This window comes from Antennarius striatus, chromosome 15 (genome assembly GCF_040054535.1).
Source record: "Antennarius striatus isolate MH-2024 chromosome 15, ASM4005453v1, whole genome shotgun sequence".
NCBI classification, from domain to species: Eukaryota; Metazoa; Chordata; class Actinopteri; order Lophiiformes; family Antennariidae; genus Antennarius; species Antennarius striatus.
The window spans coordinates 10464755-10486558 of record NC_090790.1 but is presented as its reverse complement, the minus strand read 5'-3'; the positions used below and the strand labels follow the sequence as shown (position 1 = coordinate 10486558).

Here is a 21804-nt window from a genome sequence, read left to right as displayed (position 1 = left end):
AGGCTGTCCTGTCCCCAATTTGGGACTGTAAATGAATAATAGAATTTCAAGATAAAACAGAACGAGCTTTGAACTGCAAATGAAGTAAAGACACAAACTTCATCAGACACTCAAGAGGGCAGAGCGTAATCTATGTTCGTGAAGACACATTATCAGCTCCCTTCAGACAGATAAGAACACACCCAGCGTATAATGCCTCTATTCTGTTTTCTTTGTTGGGTAAATACTGTATACTATGCTGGATTTTGATGTAAGCAAACAACATTGGGGGCTCTTTAAGAATACAAAGAAACTCAAACATGCTTGTAAAGTTTCAGACGTCCCCATGGAGACTGTCAGGAAAATGAATGAGAGTTTACAAATATCCAAACACTTTTTAAAAGTGGCACAAGATGACCTGACCTACTGTGACTATTAACTTACATGCTTGCAGAGCTTGTAAGACTGCGATATTTTTAACTTCAATATTTCACAATGTTTCAATGTCACAAAATCGACATAATGAGGAAGTATTTCTTTAATTTTCCAGTATGGAATCAGAGGTAACACTACAAATGGAAACAAATGTACATTACGGTTAGCTTACAAAGTGCATAATATTATATTAGACTTATACAAATTTTGAAGTGTGTCCTCTGAGAGTTTAGAAACTTAACAGAATTTAAATTATTGCACAATCAAGGGAGGCCATAGCCCGTCTAATGTACAAATACAGTATTTGTGTTCTGTAAAGTCCTTGACTAGTTTGCCTATTTCAAATATCAGGCCTGCCTGATTGACTAGTACCTTTCTCATTTAATCAAGGCCATACCCATCAATCAAATCTCTCAAAGAAAATGTATTCGTGAAAGCACCTCCATTACAAGTTTAGGTCACATTTATCTTCCTGTGGAAACTTAAGGTTTTTCTTTTTCTCCTCAAGTCCCCTCTCCTAAAACCATCTTCCAGCTGTATCTTCACTCATTGGTTCCAGTCTTTTTTTGTTCAGTCGTCAAGCTCCAGCCCGAAGTGGCCGTAGAGATCTCGAGTGGTGGTCCCCCTCAGTGCAGCTGCAAGACAGAGCAGAGTGGGGGTCAGTCCCCTCCAGCAGATTACAGCGTCTACTCCCTCTGGTCTGTATTTCAAACAATCTGCACGATGTTGAACAGACCAAGATCATGGAACCACGCACATTAATCACAACGCAAGGCTTGTGCAAGAGCTGCACACAGTAGTCTGATATTGCTAGGGAAAGGTAAAGCTTCCAATTTAATTAATTTCTATCATTAAAATAATGAGCACCATATACCTTCTTAAACATCATCTAACACATCTGACAACTTATCTCCGCTAACTAGCATTAGCATCAAGAAGCTACACTGTGCTGTGCCTGTTTCACATGAGAACATTCACCTTCTATGGAGTTATAGCATTTACTGGTACAGCATGTTAATATGTTGGGCTGTTAGAATAGCTGCATGAACGGATATTTGATTTATCTATAATATAAAAAATAAACTATGATAAATCCTAGGTGATCGTGACATGACCTCCCCTTAAGGAACTCTGTGGTGATATAAACATCTTTAATGTATGAAAATGAGAACATTTTAAAGACAAACAAAATCATTTCTTTCCAGATATGACAATGACCTTAAACCCCACCGACAGACTGACAGATAGACACGGCGATGGACAAAGAGACAGTTGTCTTTGGAGGGTACTGTAGGGCATCTCCTCTCGTCTGCCGTTTCATTCAACAGCCTGCCTACCCACCTCCTCCCTCTCGGAATAACAGCATGCAACACGACTCAGTGTTTAAGTTTAAAGTGTGTATGTGTGATTGAGAGAATGTAAGACAGAGAGAGCGAGAAGGGAGGCAGAGATGATGAAAGAATGTGTTTGTGTTTGACAGTTTGTGAATGTGGACTGTGTAGATGCGCCTGTATGACAGAGACGATATATGTGTCTTTGTGTGAATGACAGTCATTGTGTCAAAGGGGAACCACCTCTCCTCACTAAGTCATTATCATCCTGATTCACCATTGCACTGAGAGAGAATTTAAAGAGATAGGAAGCTTTTAACTTGTAGAAATGTGTGCTGTTGACATGATTGTGCAACGTAAGTACATCAAGTGAGGAGATGTCCATATACTGTTTGACTCCACACACAAACCCAGACATGTAAATGTAGGTAAAAAGTCATATTTGTTATGACACACATGCACAGACCATAATGTGACTTGGCTGTGTTTCTCTAAAACAGCCCCTACCAGTGTGGAATGTTTGAACCTCTCCACATGTCCTCAACCTCACACAGTTGCCATTGCATATGCAGAAATTTATTTCAAAGGAGTACTTACAAAAGATCTTTACTCATTGTTTCCTATGTACTCATACGGGTGTCACAAGACACATCATTCTAGTATTTACGCAGTATCACTAGAGCTGAAGGTTGAGTTGAATGTTGAATCTTTGAGAATAAGGTTGTTCCTGATACTGCAAGTGTTGCTAAAGTTTATTTTTACCTCCTTAGACCTCTGTTTGTCTCCTTGAAGCAGGTGACGTGATGCCAACAATCCTAAACGTGGAACGCTGGCTCAATGTTTTGACCTCTCACAGAAAGAAAAATGATGATTCTGCAGTCTGCAACTGGTCTTCTGGCTGTAATCCAATCAGTGACTAGCTAAGTAACCTTGCACAAATAGTACTGGAATTTCAGCTAAATTGAAAATCTCTAATGCATTCATCAGATAACATCCGAACACAGTGCTGATCAATAACAGTCAGAATATAACTTTTAGAGACATTTTCTTAGATGAGGCAGGGGATATCTGTATGACCTATCTGGACTAAATAGGAAAAAAACATTAACCATTACATTGTTCTGTTAAGTTTCCATATAAAGGTGTTGAACGGTTTAAGGGAAATGCAAAGGTGTGTAAATGCAAATGTGATCAGCGCTGTGTAAATACTGTCCAAAGTCAAATAAAAGACTGGCCCTGTTTGCAATCAATCCAATGGAGAGGGAGGAGAGTCTCTGCTGTCCTCTGGTGGCTGTATGTGGAACAAGTTGAATGTAAAATAACTTCAATCCACATTCATGAGGAACTGAATTTCCAAAAAGTCTGTACTCACTCTCTCCAGTACATAAACGTTTTTGAAGGAAAAGAAAGTGTTGCACCATGGAAACCATCATCTGAGACCCATTCCACACACAGATTGAGCAATCGATCAACCTGTAGCCATGCATTTGTGTGTGTTTTTGAAGCAGCCTACTGTATCCACGTTCATGTTTTTTTTTTATCACACCCTTCAGCAGTTTGTTTACTTGGTCCTTGTTGCACAGTATAGTATAACTCATGCAGTGTGCAAAGTTCATGCTATATTGTAATGCATGAGGCAAAATGCAAAAATATGAAACACAAACAAGTCATTCAACACAGGATTTGAAAACCCTGCAAAAAACAGGTGTAAGAGACAGAAATTTGATCTGTTTGTATTATTCGCATGCGATGGCCACCAGCTGTAACATCTCACTAAGCTAAAAATAAAACCATTTATAAATGGGTGACTAACTTTAATCCTGTCTGATTAATCGAACCAAAAAGACTGGATGTTTGTTACAAAACCCTACCTATGGACTCAAATTCACATCAACATTTAATTAGAAACATTTGAACTTGAAATGTTACCTCGGCCCTATACATTCTATATTACGAGAGTTATTTAAATCCACATGTGAACATTTCTCTTACCAATGCGACCCAAGAGTGACTGTCCAACGTCTTTGATGTCATTGTATTCATGAAGCATATCAATATGACTCTCCAGCTCCTCTACTTTGTATCCCCTGAATGAAACACAAAACACAAACAACCGATCTGTATCTGTGCAATATGCTACATGTAATGCTAATTCACAGGCATGCACACAGACAATTCTCTCAGAATTCTATGTGGCCACGAGTATTTATACTTTGACTCAGATAATAGATCTGCACACTTTCCTCTACTGCTCAACCAATAATATTTAACTTGGAGCTACAAGACAGAAAGACTTGAATGCCAACACACACAGCTGAACTCACTCAGCCTCCAGCTGAGCTATCTCTGCGTCCAGCTGCTCTGTTCTCCTCTGCAGCTCTGCCACCTCCTCCTCTGGGCTAACTTTAGCACTCTGGAGGACTTGAAGCTGTAAGATGCAGAGCACACAACTATGATGAGGTGTGTGTGTCTGTGTGTGTGTGTGTGTGTGTGTGTGTGTGTGTGTGTGTGTGTGTGTGTGTGTGTGTGTGTGTGTGTGTGTGTGTGTGTGTGTGACAAAGAGAGGGTACACTTACAGGTGATTTGAAGTTGGAGCGCACCTTCTTAGAGAGTGGAGTTCTAGACAGACGGAGGGATTCACTGTTAACTACAGCAGATAGCAGTAATAGCATGACTATAAACCTACTGTAACAACTTGCTACGTGTAGATTTGTTCTCCTTAGATACTGAACATTTGTCAAATGAAGCCTGGTCTTGATCTGCTATTTTTTACAGCTCATTAAAAATACTAATCAAGCAAAAGATGACTCAATGGACGACTGCAACTACATGCAACATGCTATAAATAACAGATAGATAGATAGATAGATAGATAGATAGATAGATAGATAGATAGATAGATAGATAGATAGATAGATAGATAGATAGATAGATAGATAGATAGACTGATTGATAGATAGATAGACTGATTGATTGATTACCGATTTATTACAATCAAATTTTCAGTTTCCAGACGTATATCATGTATGTGCGTTAGCGGTGAAGCTGTTACCCCTTCAGAGCTCCATTCTTCGCGTCCCTCTCCTCGGGTGTCGCACTGACTTGCTTAAACTCGGACTGGACTGAAGCTGGACTGTTGTTTGCGCTGCTTTGGATCTCAGCAGATTGATTTACGCTCATACTGTCTCGAGTTATGTGATCAAACTCAACCTAAGCACGAACACAGAGAGAATTTCTTGATTCGCGGGTGACGTCAAACAGACGCTGGATTGGCTCTTCCTCTTCTACACATGTTGTAAGGAAGTTTAGTATCTGAATACTGCCACCTGCTGGACCGGCATATATATGACAGGCAGACAGACGGGCGGACAGACAGACAGACAGACAGACAGACAGACAGACAGACAGACAGACAGACAGACAGACAGACAGACAGACAGACAGACAGACAGACAGACAGACAGACAGACAGACAGACAGACAGACAGACATTAATGATAGATTGATAGACACACAGTAATTAGAGATAAAATGTTGTAGACATTTGTGTTTCGTATTGTGTCACCTGAGTGGGTGTTGCTTTGGTTGTGTTATTTTATTGCTATTAAATAATTTAAAGGTCATCATTATTAACAACATTGCTGTGATATTTTTTGACACAGCACTGGAAGTTGCGGGATCAATCTCAGAGCCAATTCCAGCAAAACGAACCACCATCATTATTGACTGGAAATAACCTGGAGGGGGCAATGTTGTTCTATTTATTGGTGACATACAGTATTTAAACACTCAGATAAGTGTACATACATTCATACAACAGAAATATCAGCAGCACAACAGTAATTTTGTCGCTCCTGGTTCATTATTTCATCAATGTGTACAGGACCTGTTTTCTAACTGCTCAATTTGTGAACTTTATTTTAGAGCTAATGAGTCCTACAATGAGATAAAATCACCACTACTCCCTGTCTCCCTTTCTCTTGCTCTCTTCTCTGAAGGAGCCAGGCTTCCTGCTCTTAGTTCCCAGAGTTCCCGGCTGCTGGCAGTAGAATGCTGGGAATATCCGGAGAGGAAGGGGAAGTGACATCACAGCGGTGACCTTCCGTACCAGGCCATATTACCTGGTGCTGGCTGAGAGCTACAAACAAGCACAGACATATGTATACACGCAACTAACCAGAAATACACAGAAGCCTATTTGACAAATGTCTGTTTTTCCTTATGTGGGCCTTCTCCCACAGTTCCTGACACTGGTGAAGATGAGAATTCGCCCAGTAATTTGACTGACATCATCAAACGATGAACTGCTGTCAAGTCACGGCCCTCATGAGAATAAGGATTTGGGAACAGCAAAGCAGCCGGGTTTAAAATAAGATTAGAGGGATAAGCGTGAGAGCAATTCTAGTTCTGGGGCCATGGAGTTTGTTTCAATTTGTGTCTAGAGCTTAGACGGGAAGACAGAGGGACGGGAAACTTTTCCTAAGAGGGACATCCTTTAATTAAATAAAATACAATAAATAAATAATTTGGCAAAATTCTGATTTTTAGCATGAGAAAGTTATGTGAATGAATGTTTTTTGACAATGAAATTGTCACTACCAGTTTTTAATTTGGCTGATTATAACAATAAGAGGGTAATATTAATATTTTTTATTCTGTGCATTTAAAACAAGTAGATATTCACACTAAGATATGTGAATTTGTATATTAGATGAAAGTTCTGCACATGAGCTTATGTATATATTCATCTCAATATCTATATTGATCAGTTATTTACCCTGGTTGCTGCTGAGATAGAATGATATATTTTACAACTTAAAATTTTCTTTGTTTATTTGAATTGTTAAGATTTATTGATTGATTTATTGATGTTTTTGATGGTCTGCATCAACTCTCTGGTATTTATTTGTATCTGCTTTGTGTTACAAAGTTAACTGAGAGTGCTGGCAGTTTAAAGTAACTTTAAATGGACTGACATACAGCTAAACATTGGCCTTCAGCATGTCTAGTTCATTCATTAGATGCACACATTACATGACACATACATGCAAACCCACATGTTTTACATAAACACAGACACACTAAGACACAAACATAAAGCAAATTACACATGAAACAACGTATGTCTGTAGAGAAGAAGGGTTAGAGTAGATAAGGAAGTCAGTGAAATGAAAGAAAGGAAGGATGGGAGAGAATAAGACAAGGAATAAAGGAGGTGCAGAAGTTGCTTAATGCCCAATCAGGAAGGGAGGGAGGGAGATGGAGTCCAACGAGTTGAGGTGGGAGGGAAACGAAAAAGACAAGAGTGTGTGTGTGGTGGAGACGTCATTATGAAGGATGACAAAAGAAGAAGGGATTCTCTGGTCAGCTGCTGCTTCTATCTATTGTCCTGCTGACAGAGGACCCCCTTCCAACACACACACACACACACACACACACACACACACACACACACACACACACACACACACACACACACACACACACACACACACACACACACACACACACAGATTATTCTCTTTCATTGTGCATTGGACATCACTTTTTTTTCCCTCTCCAAGTTCAACTCTGATTATATGGCTGACCAACTGGCACCCCCGACATTTAAAGACCCTGCGAAACCCCCTCCTGAAATCCCAGCTGTGTCACCCGAGCATGAAAATGCTTTTCTGAAAAGTAAGTCTGAGATCCAACAGATGTTTTCTCCAAAAGGAACTAATCCAGAAAAGTGGTTCAAATGTGGGACGAGAACTCTTACATGTTTACTCAAGTAGAAGTAAGTTCAGTCGGGGAAGCTTGTGCCGAAAACTACAAAAGTAAAACTGAAAAAAAAGAAGAAGCTTTGCTTCTGAAATGAAACAAATTGATTAATTAAATAAGGACAACAGCCACTCACACCCCCATAGATATGGGTGAGTGGTTGTTTGTCTTTCATGTGGCTCCACAACACCTAACATTAACCCCTAACCTTAACCCGAACTCCTAACCCTAACATAACATAACCTAACCCTAACGGTGTCGTGCTCGGAGTGTCCCCCGCCTTTTGGCCATAAGTCCACTATAATTGGCTCCAGCAACCCCACATACACACACACACACACACACACACACACACACACACACACACACACACACACACACACACACACACACACACACACACACACAGAATATGGCCACTCTGTCATCCACTCTCATGCATAGACAGACAGACACAATAGGAGATCAGGGACATTCCTTTCCCCAGGTGGCATAAAAGAGATCAATGGCATAATGGTCTCCAAAGCAATGACCAATGATCATTAACCCCGAACAAGTGTTACCGTCTCATCCCCACATAGCCATATAGCCATTGTGAGACTGATGTATGTTTATGTAGACACTATTGTGTGAGAAGTCTTTTTTTTTCATGTAGAGCTGTTTAACTGCTGGATGTGTCATCTTGAGGAAATTGGAAAATTGGACAAGAGCATATATAGCCAAAGATGTTGAAAAGATGTGCTCAGACAAAACCTAAATAACATATGGAAATTTAGATCTGGTGTATCTGTATTTGGATCCACGTCAAATTCCACCCACTCATTCACTACCCTTAATATACCAGAGGAAGATCCTAAATTCAAACCTGATTTTAAAGAGGTCTATTTTTACTCAAACCCCTTACCACTGAATTTCATCCGCCCTGCAAATTTTTGTTAAATCCTGCTGTTAATCCAATTAATCAACTAACAAACCCATGAATGGATGTATGTAAACATGTTCCCTTCATGGTCAAGGTTATAGTTTGTATTACAATACTATTAATCTAGTAATAATTATCCCTGTGATAAATATGACAATCATTATTCATTTTTATGAGAGTTGACACTGATATTTCAGGGGGTTTTTTCTTCTTCTTTCATAATTTTTCTTAAGTAACTAATTCTTGTTTATCTGATTATCTCTTGTGTTTTCTTGATGAAAAAACTCCCACATATTTTGTGGGTTGGTATTTGTGAGCATGTGCAGTCTGGTATGAATCAACATAAAACTGCTGAGTGCAAAAACTTGAGAAACTTGCTTCAGCTGAGACATGAAAAGCATTACGAGTGTTTGAGTATTTGCAAAGGTACCATCCATCACTTAAAGTTAAAGTTAAGATCAATAGGTACCTCAGTCTGATTTCCATCCGATGTTTTCCTTCTCCCTTCTTCACATTGAACACCCCAACAGCTCTTCATGTGTCTCCTCAAGGCCCCGACTCCAATGAATCCCTACGTGTGTGTGTGTGTGTGTGTGTGTGTGTGTGTGTGTGTGTGTGTGTGTGTGTGTGTGTGTGTGTGTGTGTGTGTGTGTGTGTGTGTGTGTGTGTGTGTGTGTGTGTGTGTGTGTGTGTGTGTGTGTGTTGGGAGGACAATGGGCAGTAAGGGGGCTTGCTGAATGGGACCATTGAGTCTGCTCAGCCAAACAGAAAAGCATCTTCCATCTCACTTCAAAACCCACAGTTTCACTCTGTACAACCAGGTCTTTATTCTTCTTAATTACTCTCTGACATACAAGAATACACATATGGGCTCACACACGCACACACATACACATACGTACAATGAAGGTATGTTTACACTACTCACAAAAAAAAATACAGGCAGTGTTAGATCACAGCAGCTGATCCTTTCACGATACCCAAAAAGGATCAAACACCTGTTGTGAATTTTGATGTTTCACTGATTGTTAGAGAACAGCAAGAAGTGCAAAAAAAGTGCTGAAACATTGAACGGCAGTTTTTGCACAACTTGCTGTTCTCTAACAAGCAGCTAAATGTCAAAATTCAAAACAGGTGTTTGATCCGTGAATGAACAAATACATTTCCTGGTTCAGTCAGAATTGGAATTTAAACAGTCCTGTAAATGCTGTTCACATTTTTATATCATTCATCACTTGGTGATGAATGCCACTCAACTCCAAGTATATTTAAGTGAAGTGATGGGGACCCAAGTGTCATGTCAGAGCACTGGAAACTGTTTATATCAGACTGGACAATATGCTAAACCGCCTGCATGGGTACCTGACCAAACCACCAGACACAGACGCCATTGTCTTGCGTGGACCAGGGACCATATACGCTGGACGAGGTACCAGTGGGCCTCAGAGCTGGTAAAAGTTGATTCACAATGAGCAGAAATGATGGCCGCCAATAATGTTGTTGATGACAAGGGAAGCGCTCTACATCCGCCATAGTTGTCACCAGTCAACCCTGTAGTGGTGGTGGTGTTACATTGTGAGTAGGAGTGTCTGAACTGCCCTACACTTTATGGATGGTACAATGACAAACCCATTCTACCTGAATAACATCATTGATCCAGCCATTGTGCCTTGCCACGAACAACACAGGCCTAAATTCATCTTCATGGATGACAATGATCCAGCTTGTCAGGGACCTTTATGGAAGTGGTCGACACTTTCCACGGACCTTACTCCCACGGAAAACCTATGGGTCGGCTGAGTCACCGTGTACAGGACTGTAACTGTGTACCCTAGAACCGCAATGACTTGAGGGCTGCCCTTCAAGAATAGGGCAGCCCTCACAATAGGGCAAACCCACTTTCCACATATCATTTTGTAAGTTTGTCAGAATTCTGCGCTTTTGTATCCCCTTAGTCAATGTATGGTGTTTTTTGGGTCAATCAGATGAGATGTGTCTATAGTTTTATCAAAAACCCACCGCTAGAAAGAAACAATCCAACAAGTGTATAAGGAGGTTAATTTCCAAAGCCATTTAGCAGCTATTGTCTTTGCTGTAATAGAAAAAAATAGCCATTAATGCCTTTGACACTACATGCATTATCGGCCTATTCACTGAAAGCTTTTTAACAAGAGGTATTATCGTAAGCAGCCTGTCAAGGGCAAAGACAAAGGCAGCGAGCCTTTACAGGGATAAACGCTGTCACAGAGTGCAGTATCACCAACAGTTTTGTTACTGTTAGGCCGGGCCATTTAAACTCCTCCGAGCTCGTTAGCCTAGAAAAAGCCCCGCAGACGGCTTGCTCATTGTGTATCCGGCACACTAAATCATTGTGTGGGAGGATAATCCATACAGGGTGATTGCTACACCCTATCGTGTACCACATTAGGACGGTAGGATTGTAGGTACAGACAGACAGGTTGGTTGATCACTCCCCCCAAATCAATAATTGATCAAATCTATTTGTTTGACACTAAATTTGTTATGAGAAACAAACACAGCTCCTCATTCATCCTCTTCCCACATGGCACGAAGCAGTGTGTTAGAATGGCCGGACATTTAACACGCACATGGACAAACAAAGGGTGCAGGAGATGTAGTGTTGGAATTGTGTGCATGTATGTCAGGAAGGCTGGGATGGGGTGGGGGGGAAGAGGTGGGGTGCGGGCAGGGGGGTGAGACTCCATATGGGTGCCCCACCCTTTGCATCCCTTCTGTATCCCCATGCAAACAGACAGATGTCAAATGGGACGTTCCTCCCTGGTGGGGCACAGGGTCATACTGCACAGGGGTAAATAGCAGAACAGGAGGGACAGAGAAATGCCTTCTTGCATCCCCCATTACCATCCCCCTCACACACACAAACACACACACACACACACACACACACACACACACACACACACACACGCACACATACACACACGGACGCATGCACACACCCTCTCTCTCCTAAAGACACACCAGAGGCGATTTGTACACATGCCAGCAGAAAAAAGCTGCTGACACAAACATGCCAATACACATTCATGAGGCATGTAAAGAACAGTAATGTAACCCTTTACAGTCTCATTAACAAAAGTAGCTGCTGTATTAGATACAGACATTAGAGCTATTAGGATAAAACAATGTTATACAGACATCAAGTTCAATAATGTTCTGTTATTGTTTTTTTTCTTTGCATATTTATATCAATATATGGCATTAGCCCACTTACTCTTGATTTAAGCCCAATGCAATGTTTTATACTGTCAGGTCAAAAATATGTGCCGCCCCCAACCTAGGTTGCACCAATAACTTGGAAATCCAGTATAGACATTGTCATACATAAGTTGACGTTTTTAGCTGCCTGGGTCACTCTAAGAGGAATTTCAATTTTTATAAAACACAGCTGAAAGAGTTTCTCAAAAGTTACGTAAAGCTAAGTGGTATGTTTGAGCTTGAAGACAACACAAGCGGAAAAAAATCAGTCAATATGATAAACCGCAACTACAGCCTGCAGAAAAAATTAAACATAATGACGCTGGGTTAATTAGATTAGCATCGGTTCCAAACTATTAGACTGCATTGTTTAAATAAATGTAGCTAATCTACTGATGAAATAATAACATAATGAAGATTGGTGTGTTTACGTGGGTAAAGAATGGATTCTATGTGTCAACCACAGGAATTACTGATAAGTGTGTGGTGGTACGGTCTGCAGTCCTACACAAAGCAGGGGAATGAACACACACACACACACACACACACACACACACACACACACACACACACACACACACACACACACACACACACACACACACACACACACACACACACACACACACACACACACACACACACAGAGTTCTCTGTGCTGCACCCTGAATGGTTATGCCTGCAGGGCAGGAGTAAGGTTACTTTACGTACTGCACTTACGGCTCCCTTTACCACCAGGATATAAAATGCATTTGAATGAAAAAGAGGGGAACAGAGGGGTGGAAGGAGGGGTGAGAAGGGGGGAGTTGCTGGGGAGACTCCCTTTGTGTAACAGGAGGTCTGTTGATGCTCTGGCATGACTATGGAGATGGAGGAGCAGGGTCACTCTCCCTGTGCTCCCTCCCTCTGTCCCTTTACTATAGGCTGGCTGCTGCATCTCTCCTCCTCATCCCTCCCTCCCTCTTTCCCTATTAGCATAGCAGCTGCCTGATACAGGGCATAGGGTGGGGAATGACCAGGTTGCTCTGTGCATATGTGTGTGAGGGTGCTTGTCAGAGGGAGGGATGTTAGGGGGAGGATGGCGGGGGATCCAGTCAATGGCGGTCCGTCTGGCTGGTGAATAGAGGCTAAAGCAGGCCCCCGCAAGCTAGACAAAGGAGCCGGGAGGGAGGGAATGAGGATCGGGGTGTGCAAGGGAGATGGAGGGAGGAGGGAGGGTGGAATAATGAGGCAGTGAATGGACCGCCTTGTCACTACCGCTATGGAAAGAAGCACAGAATGAACTGGAAGAATGAAAGAAAAGTTCAAAAAGGAGCGCGGAGGGCAAGGAAAAGACCGGCCTGACCACCTGTCTCCCTCTCTCTCCCTCTCTCTCTCTCTCTCTCTCTCTCTCTCTCTCTCTCTCTCTCTCTCTCTCTCTCTCTCTCTCTCTCTCTCTCTCTCTCTTTATTTCTTTTACTCCCCTTCTTACTCACAGGCAGACCTCAGGGAAGGGGTGTTCACTTGATTGTTTTTTAGCGACAGACATGTTTTTGTCTTTTGAAAAAAAAAAAGTGTTGTATCAGCAGGATTTAAAGCTCATTGTCACCCACCAGCAGCACTGACTCTGTGCTGATTTCACAGACAGCTCCTATGGTCTGAACCTGCAGATGAACTGTTCCTATGCTCCACTCTGAGATGAATTGCACAGATAATCATCATAGTATAAACCTGTAAATGATTTCCCACAATGATTTCATGGAAAATGTGTCGATAGCTTCCAAAATGAGGCTGAGGGATGCAGTTATGAAAACTATAAAGAGAAATTGTTTCCAAGAAAACCCCGAAATTGAATTGAATTAAACATATTTATGTGTATAATTATAGTTTGCAACATAGACACCTGTTCTGCATAATGCTGGGTACATTCTCTGACTTTTTTCAGCTATAGATAATAGTTTGGTTGATTTATGCCTCTTTTACATCCATAAAATCACAGACAAACAGTATCTCTTCAGAGGATTTCTACTTCTTCCACTAACTGTCAGTCATTTCACCTGAAGATGATGTAATCAGAGCTACTGACTGGAGAGTGTTGTGGGAGGCATAAGAATAGTCAGTGCATCAATTTCCTATCTTGTATCTGTAATTGGCTGTTGTGGCACTTGGAATATAGCAAAGTTCATATGTGTTGTGGACTCATTTTAATGATGGAATTATTTCAACTTTTACACTTACATTATATGGAACAGGCAATAATTTCAATGTTGTGTTCAATTTTGACTTTAGTGATAAACTCGACAAACTAGAGAGAACATCCAGTTACCCAAACACACACAGTAGGAATCATCACAGATATATGGATATATGGATATATGCAATTTCCTCCGGGATTAATAAAGTATCTATCTATCTATCTATCTATCTATCTATCTATCTATCTATCTATCTATCTATCTATCTATCTATCTATCTATCTATCTATCTATCAGATGTTTTTCCTAGGTTTGTGGGTTAGCATCATCCTATAATTAAAAATTGATCAGATGAAGAGGTGAAACTGAAAGTCACTTGTTGAGATGAAACAACAGCTCAAAATTACCTGAGTCTGTTGTTAACTTCTGCAATTCAGAGTTTTGGCATTTTCTGAAATCCTTGGGTTTTAGATGACCCAACTTTGTTTGCACACTAACAACGTTAAAGATCAGCTACTGAACACAAGTGAATATTCCACCAACTTTTTTCTACTTTTTACATAAATAGAATATGGAATATCAAAACATAGTTAAGCACATTTTCTCTAACAGGGTGTGTGCATTGTGGAAAAGTACACAATGAGACTGAAATTCAACAGTTGATTGTGGAACTTGTCCCAGATCCATTTTTGGAAGAATTTCAGCTACATTAAGTGACTGTTAGCCATCATGGTAACAGTTATTAAAATATGTAAGGTGTCCCTAAAGAATGCATAAAAAAATAGCTACAGGGTTTGACAGAACTCCTGGTGTATTTAACAGCAAACATTATCATGTCACAAATGTGAATAATGTTTTATTTCACTGAGTATTCTGTAGTTGTTAACCAGTTTAATTTGAACAACTTTGATGACGCTTTTAAAAAGACAAAATGATGTGAAGTGGGGGAAAAGATGTGGCTGGAGTCAAGACAGGGCTCGTGAATGACTCTTAGGTTTGATTTCCCCGATGTCTTAAAGTTCCACAGTCTACATGTAAAAGATGCTTGGCATGTATTAGTCGGACAGCAGTCGTGTCGTTATCAAAGCTTGGATTATGTCCAGAAAATAAATAAATAAATACATAAAAATATCACAAGTTAAACAAAAGCTGTAATAAAATGAAGATATCCTCATTCATTCATTCATTCATTTTCTCAAACCGCTTCATCTGCTTGCACAGGTCGCAGAAAATGAGAACATAAAACCCAATCAAATTTTGTATTTTGCTTGTTTCGCAAGATGTTTGGTTGATCTTATGTTTTCTGGACCAAATGTAACCCTTCAAATGAGGGTTGCGAGCATAGATATGAATATTTTATGAGTCAATGAACAATAGCCCTTTGAATGGAGATGGAAGACAATCACACAGATGCACTTGATTGCAGCCGCTGTAACATCACTCCTTAAGATATACTTTACTCAACTTATTGACAAACTATAAAACAGACAATAGATTCACTAACACGAGAATGAAAGTGTTAACACTTTAATGTATGGTCTTTTTATGTTGTCGATTAATTTCTTGACACAGCTCTCTTCAATTTAAAGGACCTGATGAGATTCTACCCTAAATTGTTCCGGTTGGATTTTCCTGTCATCATCAAAATTCCTTCCCAAATACCTTTAGTTGTCTTCGACACTGTAACAGGTTGCCACATGCACCGGCCAGACCAAGATGAGTGAGCAGAGCCAAGGCACATGAAGAACCTATTAGGGGCCTTGCAGCCAGCAACAACCCTGGGAGGCCAGCCAACTCAGTGGGTGAACAATAGGGAGCCGAGCTCAACAAAAACATCCTGAGAAGTGAGAGACTGGGCGGGAGAGAGGAAAGGATAAGCGGACAGCATGCCAGATAGCCTGTTCAGCCCACCGTGGTATGAAAGCACACAAGGACTGGCGTATATATGATCTAACTTTCCTCAAGTTTGGCAAAACAAATCATTGGGTTTGGTGGGCTTGGTTTTGGTGGGTGCAGCACGTTCAAGGCGAGTTCATGATTGGTTCAGCTGTAGCCAAGAAAGCCGCGTTAACAGAAGCTCTCACTGCAAAACAAATGGCCTGATATAAGATAGTCATTTGCAAAAAAGCTAAAAGAAGAACTTCTGCACCGATACCTATATTGCAACTGTGGTTAACTGCAGGTCAGCATCCAGCAAATGACACAACATGAACAGGTCTGACATGTCAGTGTTAGCTGCAACTCAGAATGATCATGAAGAAGAAAAAGAACCAAAGTCAAAGTTTTCTTTAAAAACTAAGAGTCATGGACGCAATGCAAAAGACCACCATATAAACCACTGCACCTTGTGTTTGGTCAAATAGCGAGGTAAAAAAAAAAAAAGGGAAGACAAACCTGAAATCTGAAAAAAAAATCATCAGCTCCCGTTGGCAAGTATAAAATGCAGGAGGGAAAAAAACAGTACTGGAAGTCAATCCTGCTCTTTTACATTTTTGACTATATGAACATGTGAGTGTCGCCCAACAGTTCAGGCAACCATATCTGGGCTTATCGCATGTGTCGCTTCAGGAAGTTGGATAACTAAATATTTCACACACAAAAAATAACAAAGAAATATGCTGCAAATAAAGAAACAGCTTTCATGCAAAAGAAATCATTTGAATGGTCTTCACAAGCAGGTATAAGGCTCATAGGAAGGGGTTTGTGAAAGGAATGAAAAAGAAAACACATGCTGCAAAAACAGGTTGTTAGCAGAGAGCTACATTGTAGTGTAAGGATTCGGGCTCGGTTGTTAGAAGGGCAGCACAAGAGGAGTGTGAGTTGGAAAGTTTTTGAGTGTGTGAGGGTAACATAAAACCAGCTCTCCCACAAAACACACAGGGGAGGGGGCCCTTCTTTAAACTGAACCTACCCACAATGCAGTGGGCTCTTTTATACCAACAGTGAAAGGATGAGGCCAGATGAATGACAAAAGGAGAGAATGGGGATCTGGGCTGGGCTCGGGCTGGAAGACAGGGGAGGGAGGAGGGTTGGAGTGCAATTCCCAAACCAAAGTTTTCTCTGAACATTGCAGAAGGGTGGGAGCAGAAGGATGAGGGTCTGCTCTCGCTCAGGGGATGAGAAAGAAATGTATGCATACACAGAGGATTTGAATTTAATGATTTCTTTACTCGCTTGTACACAAACGTACAAAAATAATACAGCACTCATTTCCACATGACATCACGTCATCATCACAGTGTTACAAACGTTCAAAAATAAAAGAATACAAAAAAAAAAAAATCAAACATGATGGAACATCTGCATCACTCATGAAAATCAGCTGTTTCCTCTTGCTTGAAATGAAGCAAGACCAGAAACACATCTTGGTCCAAAGAAGTCAGCACTTTTTTCTTTAAAAAAAAAAAAAATCTTCTTACTCATGTACACCAATCCGGCAGCCGGCTCCTTACGTCATAAATGTTATGACCCTGGTAAGCCAAACAACCACACAATCGTGCAAGTTTTTTTTTCATGTTACAATGATCTTACCATCAAATGTATTATTCCCCTTTCAAATAAACAGGAAGACAGCACTTCAGAAAAGAAAGTGCTCCATGATATCATTATCATCAGCATCAGCTTTGATATATATATATCCTTATGTATATATACATACACCCAATCACAGAGATACACACATCTTTGTTTGAAAAAAAAAACACAATGTTTTTTCCCCACAAAGTAACACATGCATTAGGACATTATCACCTGGAGCATATATTTATACAATAGTATTTTGTTGTGTTTGTTTTTTTCTATTCAGAAAAAAATTCAAATGTTGACACATAAAAGCCAACTTCAACAACAGTCATCAGTGCAATATTCAAAGAAACAAACAAACAAACAAAAAAAATCCAGAAAATAAACCATCAAGTTTAAGACAAGCGATGCATATTTCATGTGTTGCCTGATACCAATCTATACCTTAATGTAATGGATTTATCGCTTCAGCTACTTGTGGTTGTTCCAGGTCAGTCTGGATGACTGTTAACAACACAGCGATGTGAGGGTGGAGGTGGGGGGCATGAGAAGCACACAATTTCCCATACACACACTCACAACACACATTGATTAAAAAAAACAAAAAAAAACAAAAACACACTCTGCTTCTCATGTGAGCCAGTGCTGCTGTGAAGCTTCTATACAACTATTGGCAATTTGAGCAGTAGGATTAAAAAATATATATCATCAACTTTAACAAAACATACAAGCAGCATTGATACAAATGTTAGGGTGCCATGACTTTTAAAAAAAATGCAGCAGGCAACTTTATGAAACCAAATTCCTTTTTTTTTTCCTTTTCTGTGGCATCCCGCGGCAAGTCATGTGTTGTTTTTCTGAAGCATTCATCGTCCAACAGTAATTGGGTCCTGCTCAGTAGTCGTTAACTCTTCCCAAGCCTTGGCTCCTGCAGTTGTCCCGTACAAACACCGGGGGCGCACAAGGCTCCGCGTTTTTGTGCAATAAAACTCTGCATTTCTATGTCATGCAATGCAATTCCATTATGTAAGAAAGAGACAGAATTAAACAGAAGTCTGAATAACACATACACATACAGAGAGAGAGAGAGAGAGAGAGAGAGAGAGAGAGAGAGAGAGAGAGAGAGACAGAGAGAGAGAGAGAGAGAGAGAGACTCCCTTGCAGAAAAGGTAAAAATAGGAAATAGATGCTTTGCTTGACAGGATTTGTTTGGTTGTGTTGTAGAACAAACTGACCCCCAATGAGGATGCAGGATTGTGATCCGTTACATCTTCTGAATTGAAGTCCATCATGTCTGTAAGGCTACATAGCAAATCACAAAAACATACTGGCATGTGGATGATCACAGACACATTGAGAATCACTGCAGGCTCCACGTAGCTCGGCAGAGTGGTGAGAGAGAGCTGAATAACACGAGAATACTTTATAGTCGAGGTAGCTGGCAAAAGGCAACCAAGTAAAGTCATTTTGATGGAAAGGGAAGAAGAGGAGGAAGATGGGGGGGGGGGGTGATTCTACAGGTGGTGATGATGGCGTTGGTATATGGGGTGGGTGGGCAGCGGTAGTGAGGGCAGTGGCAGATCTACCTTCACATGGGACAGTTTATACTACGATTCGGAAGCAGCTTGAGTCTAACCCTTACCCCCTAACCCCCCCCCCCCCCCATGTAGAACCACAACATATCCAAAAAATGCATCTTCTTAATGTACCTTCATAAATAAAAATTTACAAAAAAAAAAACCACACAACCTGCTTTCACAGTGATAACTAGGATGTTAATAAAATACTGAATGGAGATTATAAAGTGAATTCCAAATGTCTTTTTTTTTTTATTTTTTTTTTTACAAAGCGAAAGCAGCGGGGTTTTTTCTTGTCTTTCTTTCTTTTCTTTTTTTTGTCATAACACAACGACCACTGCCAATGTGGTCGCGCTGGCGTGAGCAGTCGGATGCCAGCATGGCAAGATCTGCAGAGCGCATTCAGCTGTCTCTTCTTTTCTTGTCAAAAAAAAACAGAAACAAAGTAAAGCTATTGTTTACAGTACTTCACAACAATGATGGAGACGATTGTTGTTTCATAATTATTACACACCTGAAGCGTGCTGGATAGCCATAATGCCACTCTTTGAGTAAAAATAACGAATCCATGAATTAAAGAAAACAGACCTATTTGCAGCCAACAGAGGGCAACCCTTCTTCTCTTGTTCACGCGTCTTCCCTTTCAGATATTCCAGCATGCAGCCATATAACATCAAGTGCCATATTTAAATAACTTAAAATGGGTTTTACAAGTGAACAATGAGGAGCAACAGGTCAACTCTGATGCCCCTCCCGACAAAAGAGACTATTGGGGGAGAGGGGAAAACTGGGCCATCTGCACTCTGGAGACCAAACACACACACGTGATACACAGACACTGGTTTCTTCTATAGTGGACGACAAGATCTACTTTACACATTCAAGAGGAAAGCTTTAGTACCAACAAACTCACCGAAATGGCGTTTCTTTAAGATTTGTGTTGAAGCGCTGTGTATGAACCATGCAGTGCTCTACTCGCGAGTACACAGAGGGCCCCGTTTGGTTTACAATGAAGGAAATGTGCAGGCCTATTTTCCTTTAATTCTTAATATATTTTGGCACAACTATGAAGATAATGGCAGTTTTTCTTTCCTTTTTTTTTTTTTTTTTTTTTTTTTTAGAATAGCCTGGATTTCCCACGTGTTGCAATTTTATGTTCGTTTTCCACTTGATGATGTTCTATTTTTTTTATTTTCTTTTAATTTTACCTGACAGCAGAAACAGATCACCGGGCCCCAGAGGAGTACTTGGCCTTGGTGATGAGGTATAGCACAATGTCTTGGTGGCCCCCGAACGCGGCGATGTGTAAAGCACTCCACCCTTCCCTGTTGGCCAGCCGAATATCTGCACCGAACTTCACCAGCAGCTTTACCAGTTCCAGGTTGCCGTCAATGACGGATTGATGCAGGGCCGTTTGTCCTTCTGGCCCGAAGGAGTTGACGTTGAACTCGCAGTTTGTCATGTTCTGCAGCAACGAGTGCAGCTCCTTGGTGTTTCCCTTCTTCACCGCCTCCTGGAAAACCCTCTGCGGCGCGGAGCAAGTCGACACATCCGCCTGGCTCATGGTTGCAGGTCGCTGGAGGGTGGGAAACCAGTAATCCTGCCTGGGATCTAAAGCTAAGGGTCTCTGGTCTGGTGACAATGCCACAGTTAGACTGGAGTATAACCAGTTAAAAGGCACTTTTTTAAAAGTACTGAAACAGAAGAGGAGCGCTGTATATATCCCAAAAAGGACAAGAGGGGAAAATAACACACGTGGTGTGAAAAAAAAAGTTTAAATTTGAGAGCTCCTACAATCCCTAAAACACAAAAAGGGTGCTTTTATGCGATCCCGGGTGTCTGGATGTGGTTCTCCTTCGTAGCAGCAGCAGGTAGTCTCCAGCAGCAGACTGAGGACCGAGTCAACTCCGACTTCACCTGGGATGATTGGATATGTGACCACTATCTCCAAAGGGCAGTCTCCGCAGGTTTTCCTTGAAATGTCCGACCTGATTCCTGTCCTCACGTCCTGGTTATATGTCGCTGCTCATGAGCCCAGGGTCTCTGGAGAAGAAGAAAACACAAGACATGACCGCATGAATCCCGATTCCTCACCGACGGACCGCGAGAGGACCCACATTCCGCCACATCCATGTCAAAGAGGAGAAGTCCTATGCGCTTTTACGCACGGCACACTGTCTTAATCTTGCCCCTAAACATACATGTAAGCGTAATCCACTGAGAATTAGTCACTTACCTGTGACAAATGGACGGGTCCGTAGCGACGAAATCGATACAAATCCTCCGTGGCCCGGTCTGTGTCTTCCGCGGGGTCCGTGTGAGTCTCTGCCTTGCGCTGCGCTCTTGGGTAATATTTTACGCGTCCTTTATTTGCATGACAATGCCATGCCAAAGAATCAACTGTGCAGGAATGGGCGGAAACCCATCGAGGTTATAGGCTGCCGGCTCGATTAGAGGGAGGGATCAGGGTCCGGTAGGGAGGGGGGGCGTGGTGTATCAAGGCCAAGCCAAGTGCTGCTGGAAAACCGCCGTACAAGCCGTTGAGCTCTGGGTCCGATCCCCGGGGGCTGAACCCAGGAATCGGTCTCACTGCTAGAGGTATGGCTCTGCCTCGGTTGTAAACTGTTGAGAGAGCGGAATGTAAAGGACCATCTACTAAAGTGACATCAGCAGGAACCCATAACGTCCATCAAGCGTCTCCACATGACAGCGTCGGAGGTTTATTTGTTATGTAAAGTTGACTTAAACAAAACTAAAGAATCGCTCTGGGGTTTCAAAACGACTGCCCCATCATTGAAAACTTAACACGGGACATTATGTATGCTGTTAAATGTTGGCTTGAGTTGAAGGTTCCTCAAAAC

General features: G+C 41.3%; 2 protein-coding genes across 2 annotated transcripts; both read right to left on the bottom strand.

Moving 5' to 3' along the window:
* Positions 1–508: 508 nt before the first annotated feature.
* Positions 509–15672, bottom strand: swi5 (SWI5 homologous recombination repair protein). Its single transcript, XM_068335232.1, has 6 exons — positions 15507–15672; positions 4798–4955; positions 4322–4364; positions 4070–4173; positions 3738–3832; positions 509–1049 (listed from the first exon to the last, which is right to left on the bottom strand). Exons 2-6 carry the CDS (start codon positions 4923–4925, stop codon positions 985–987), a joined length of 435 nt encoding a protein of 144 aa, XP_068191333.1. The 5' UTR covers positions 4926–4955; positions 15507–15672; the 3' UTR covers positions 509–984.
* Positions 15673–16991: 1319 nt separating this feature from the next.
* On the bottom strand, positions 16992–21329 carry nrarpa (NOTCH regulated ankyrin repeat protein a). The gene is made up of 2 exons (XM_068334481.1): positions 21180–21329; positions 16992–20986 (listed from the first exon to the last, which is right to left on the bottom strand). Exon 2 carries the CDS (start codon positions 20505–20507, stop codon positions 20169–20171), a length of 339 nt encoding a protein of 112 aa, XP_068190582.1. The 5' UTR covers positions 20508–20986; positions 21180–21329; the 3' UTR covers positions 16992–20168.
* Positions 21330–21804: the final 475 nt, after the last annotated feature.

Bases quoted from the DNA above. Each gene is read 5' to 3' on its own strand.
- nrarpa (XM_068334481.1), bottom strand. From the start codon at position 20,507: ATGAGCCAGGCGGATGTGTCGACTTGCTCCGCGCCGCAGAGGGTTTTC.
- swi5 (XM_068335232.1), bottom strand. From the start codon at position 4,925: ATGAGCGTAAATCAATCTGCTGAGATCCAAAGCAGCGCAAACAACAGT. The intron at 4,174-4,321 runs GTAAGTGTACCC...TGCATCTTACAG, and splicing joins GCTCCAACTTCAAATCACCT to CTTCAAGTCCTCCAGAGTGC. The intron at 3,833-4,069 runs GTGAGTTCAGCT...TGTTTCATTCAG, and splicing joins ATAGCTCAGCTGGAGGCTGA to GGGATACAAAGTAGAGGAGC.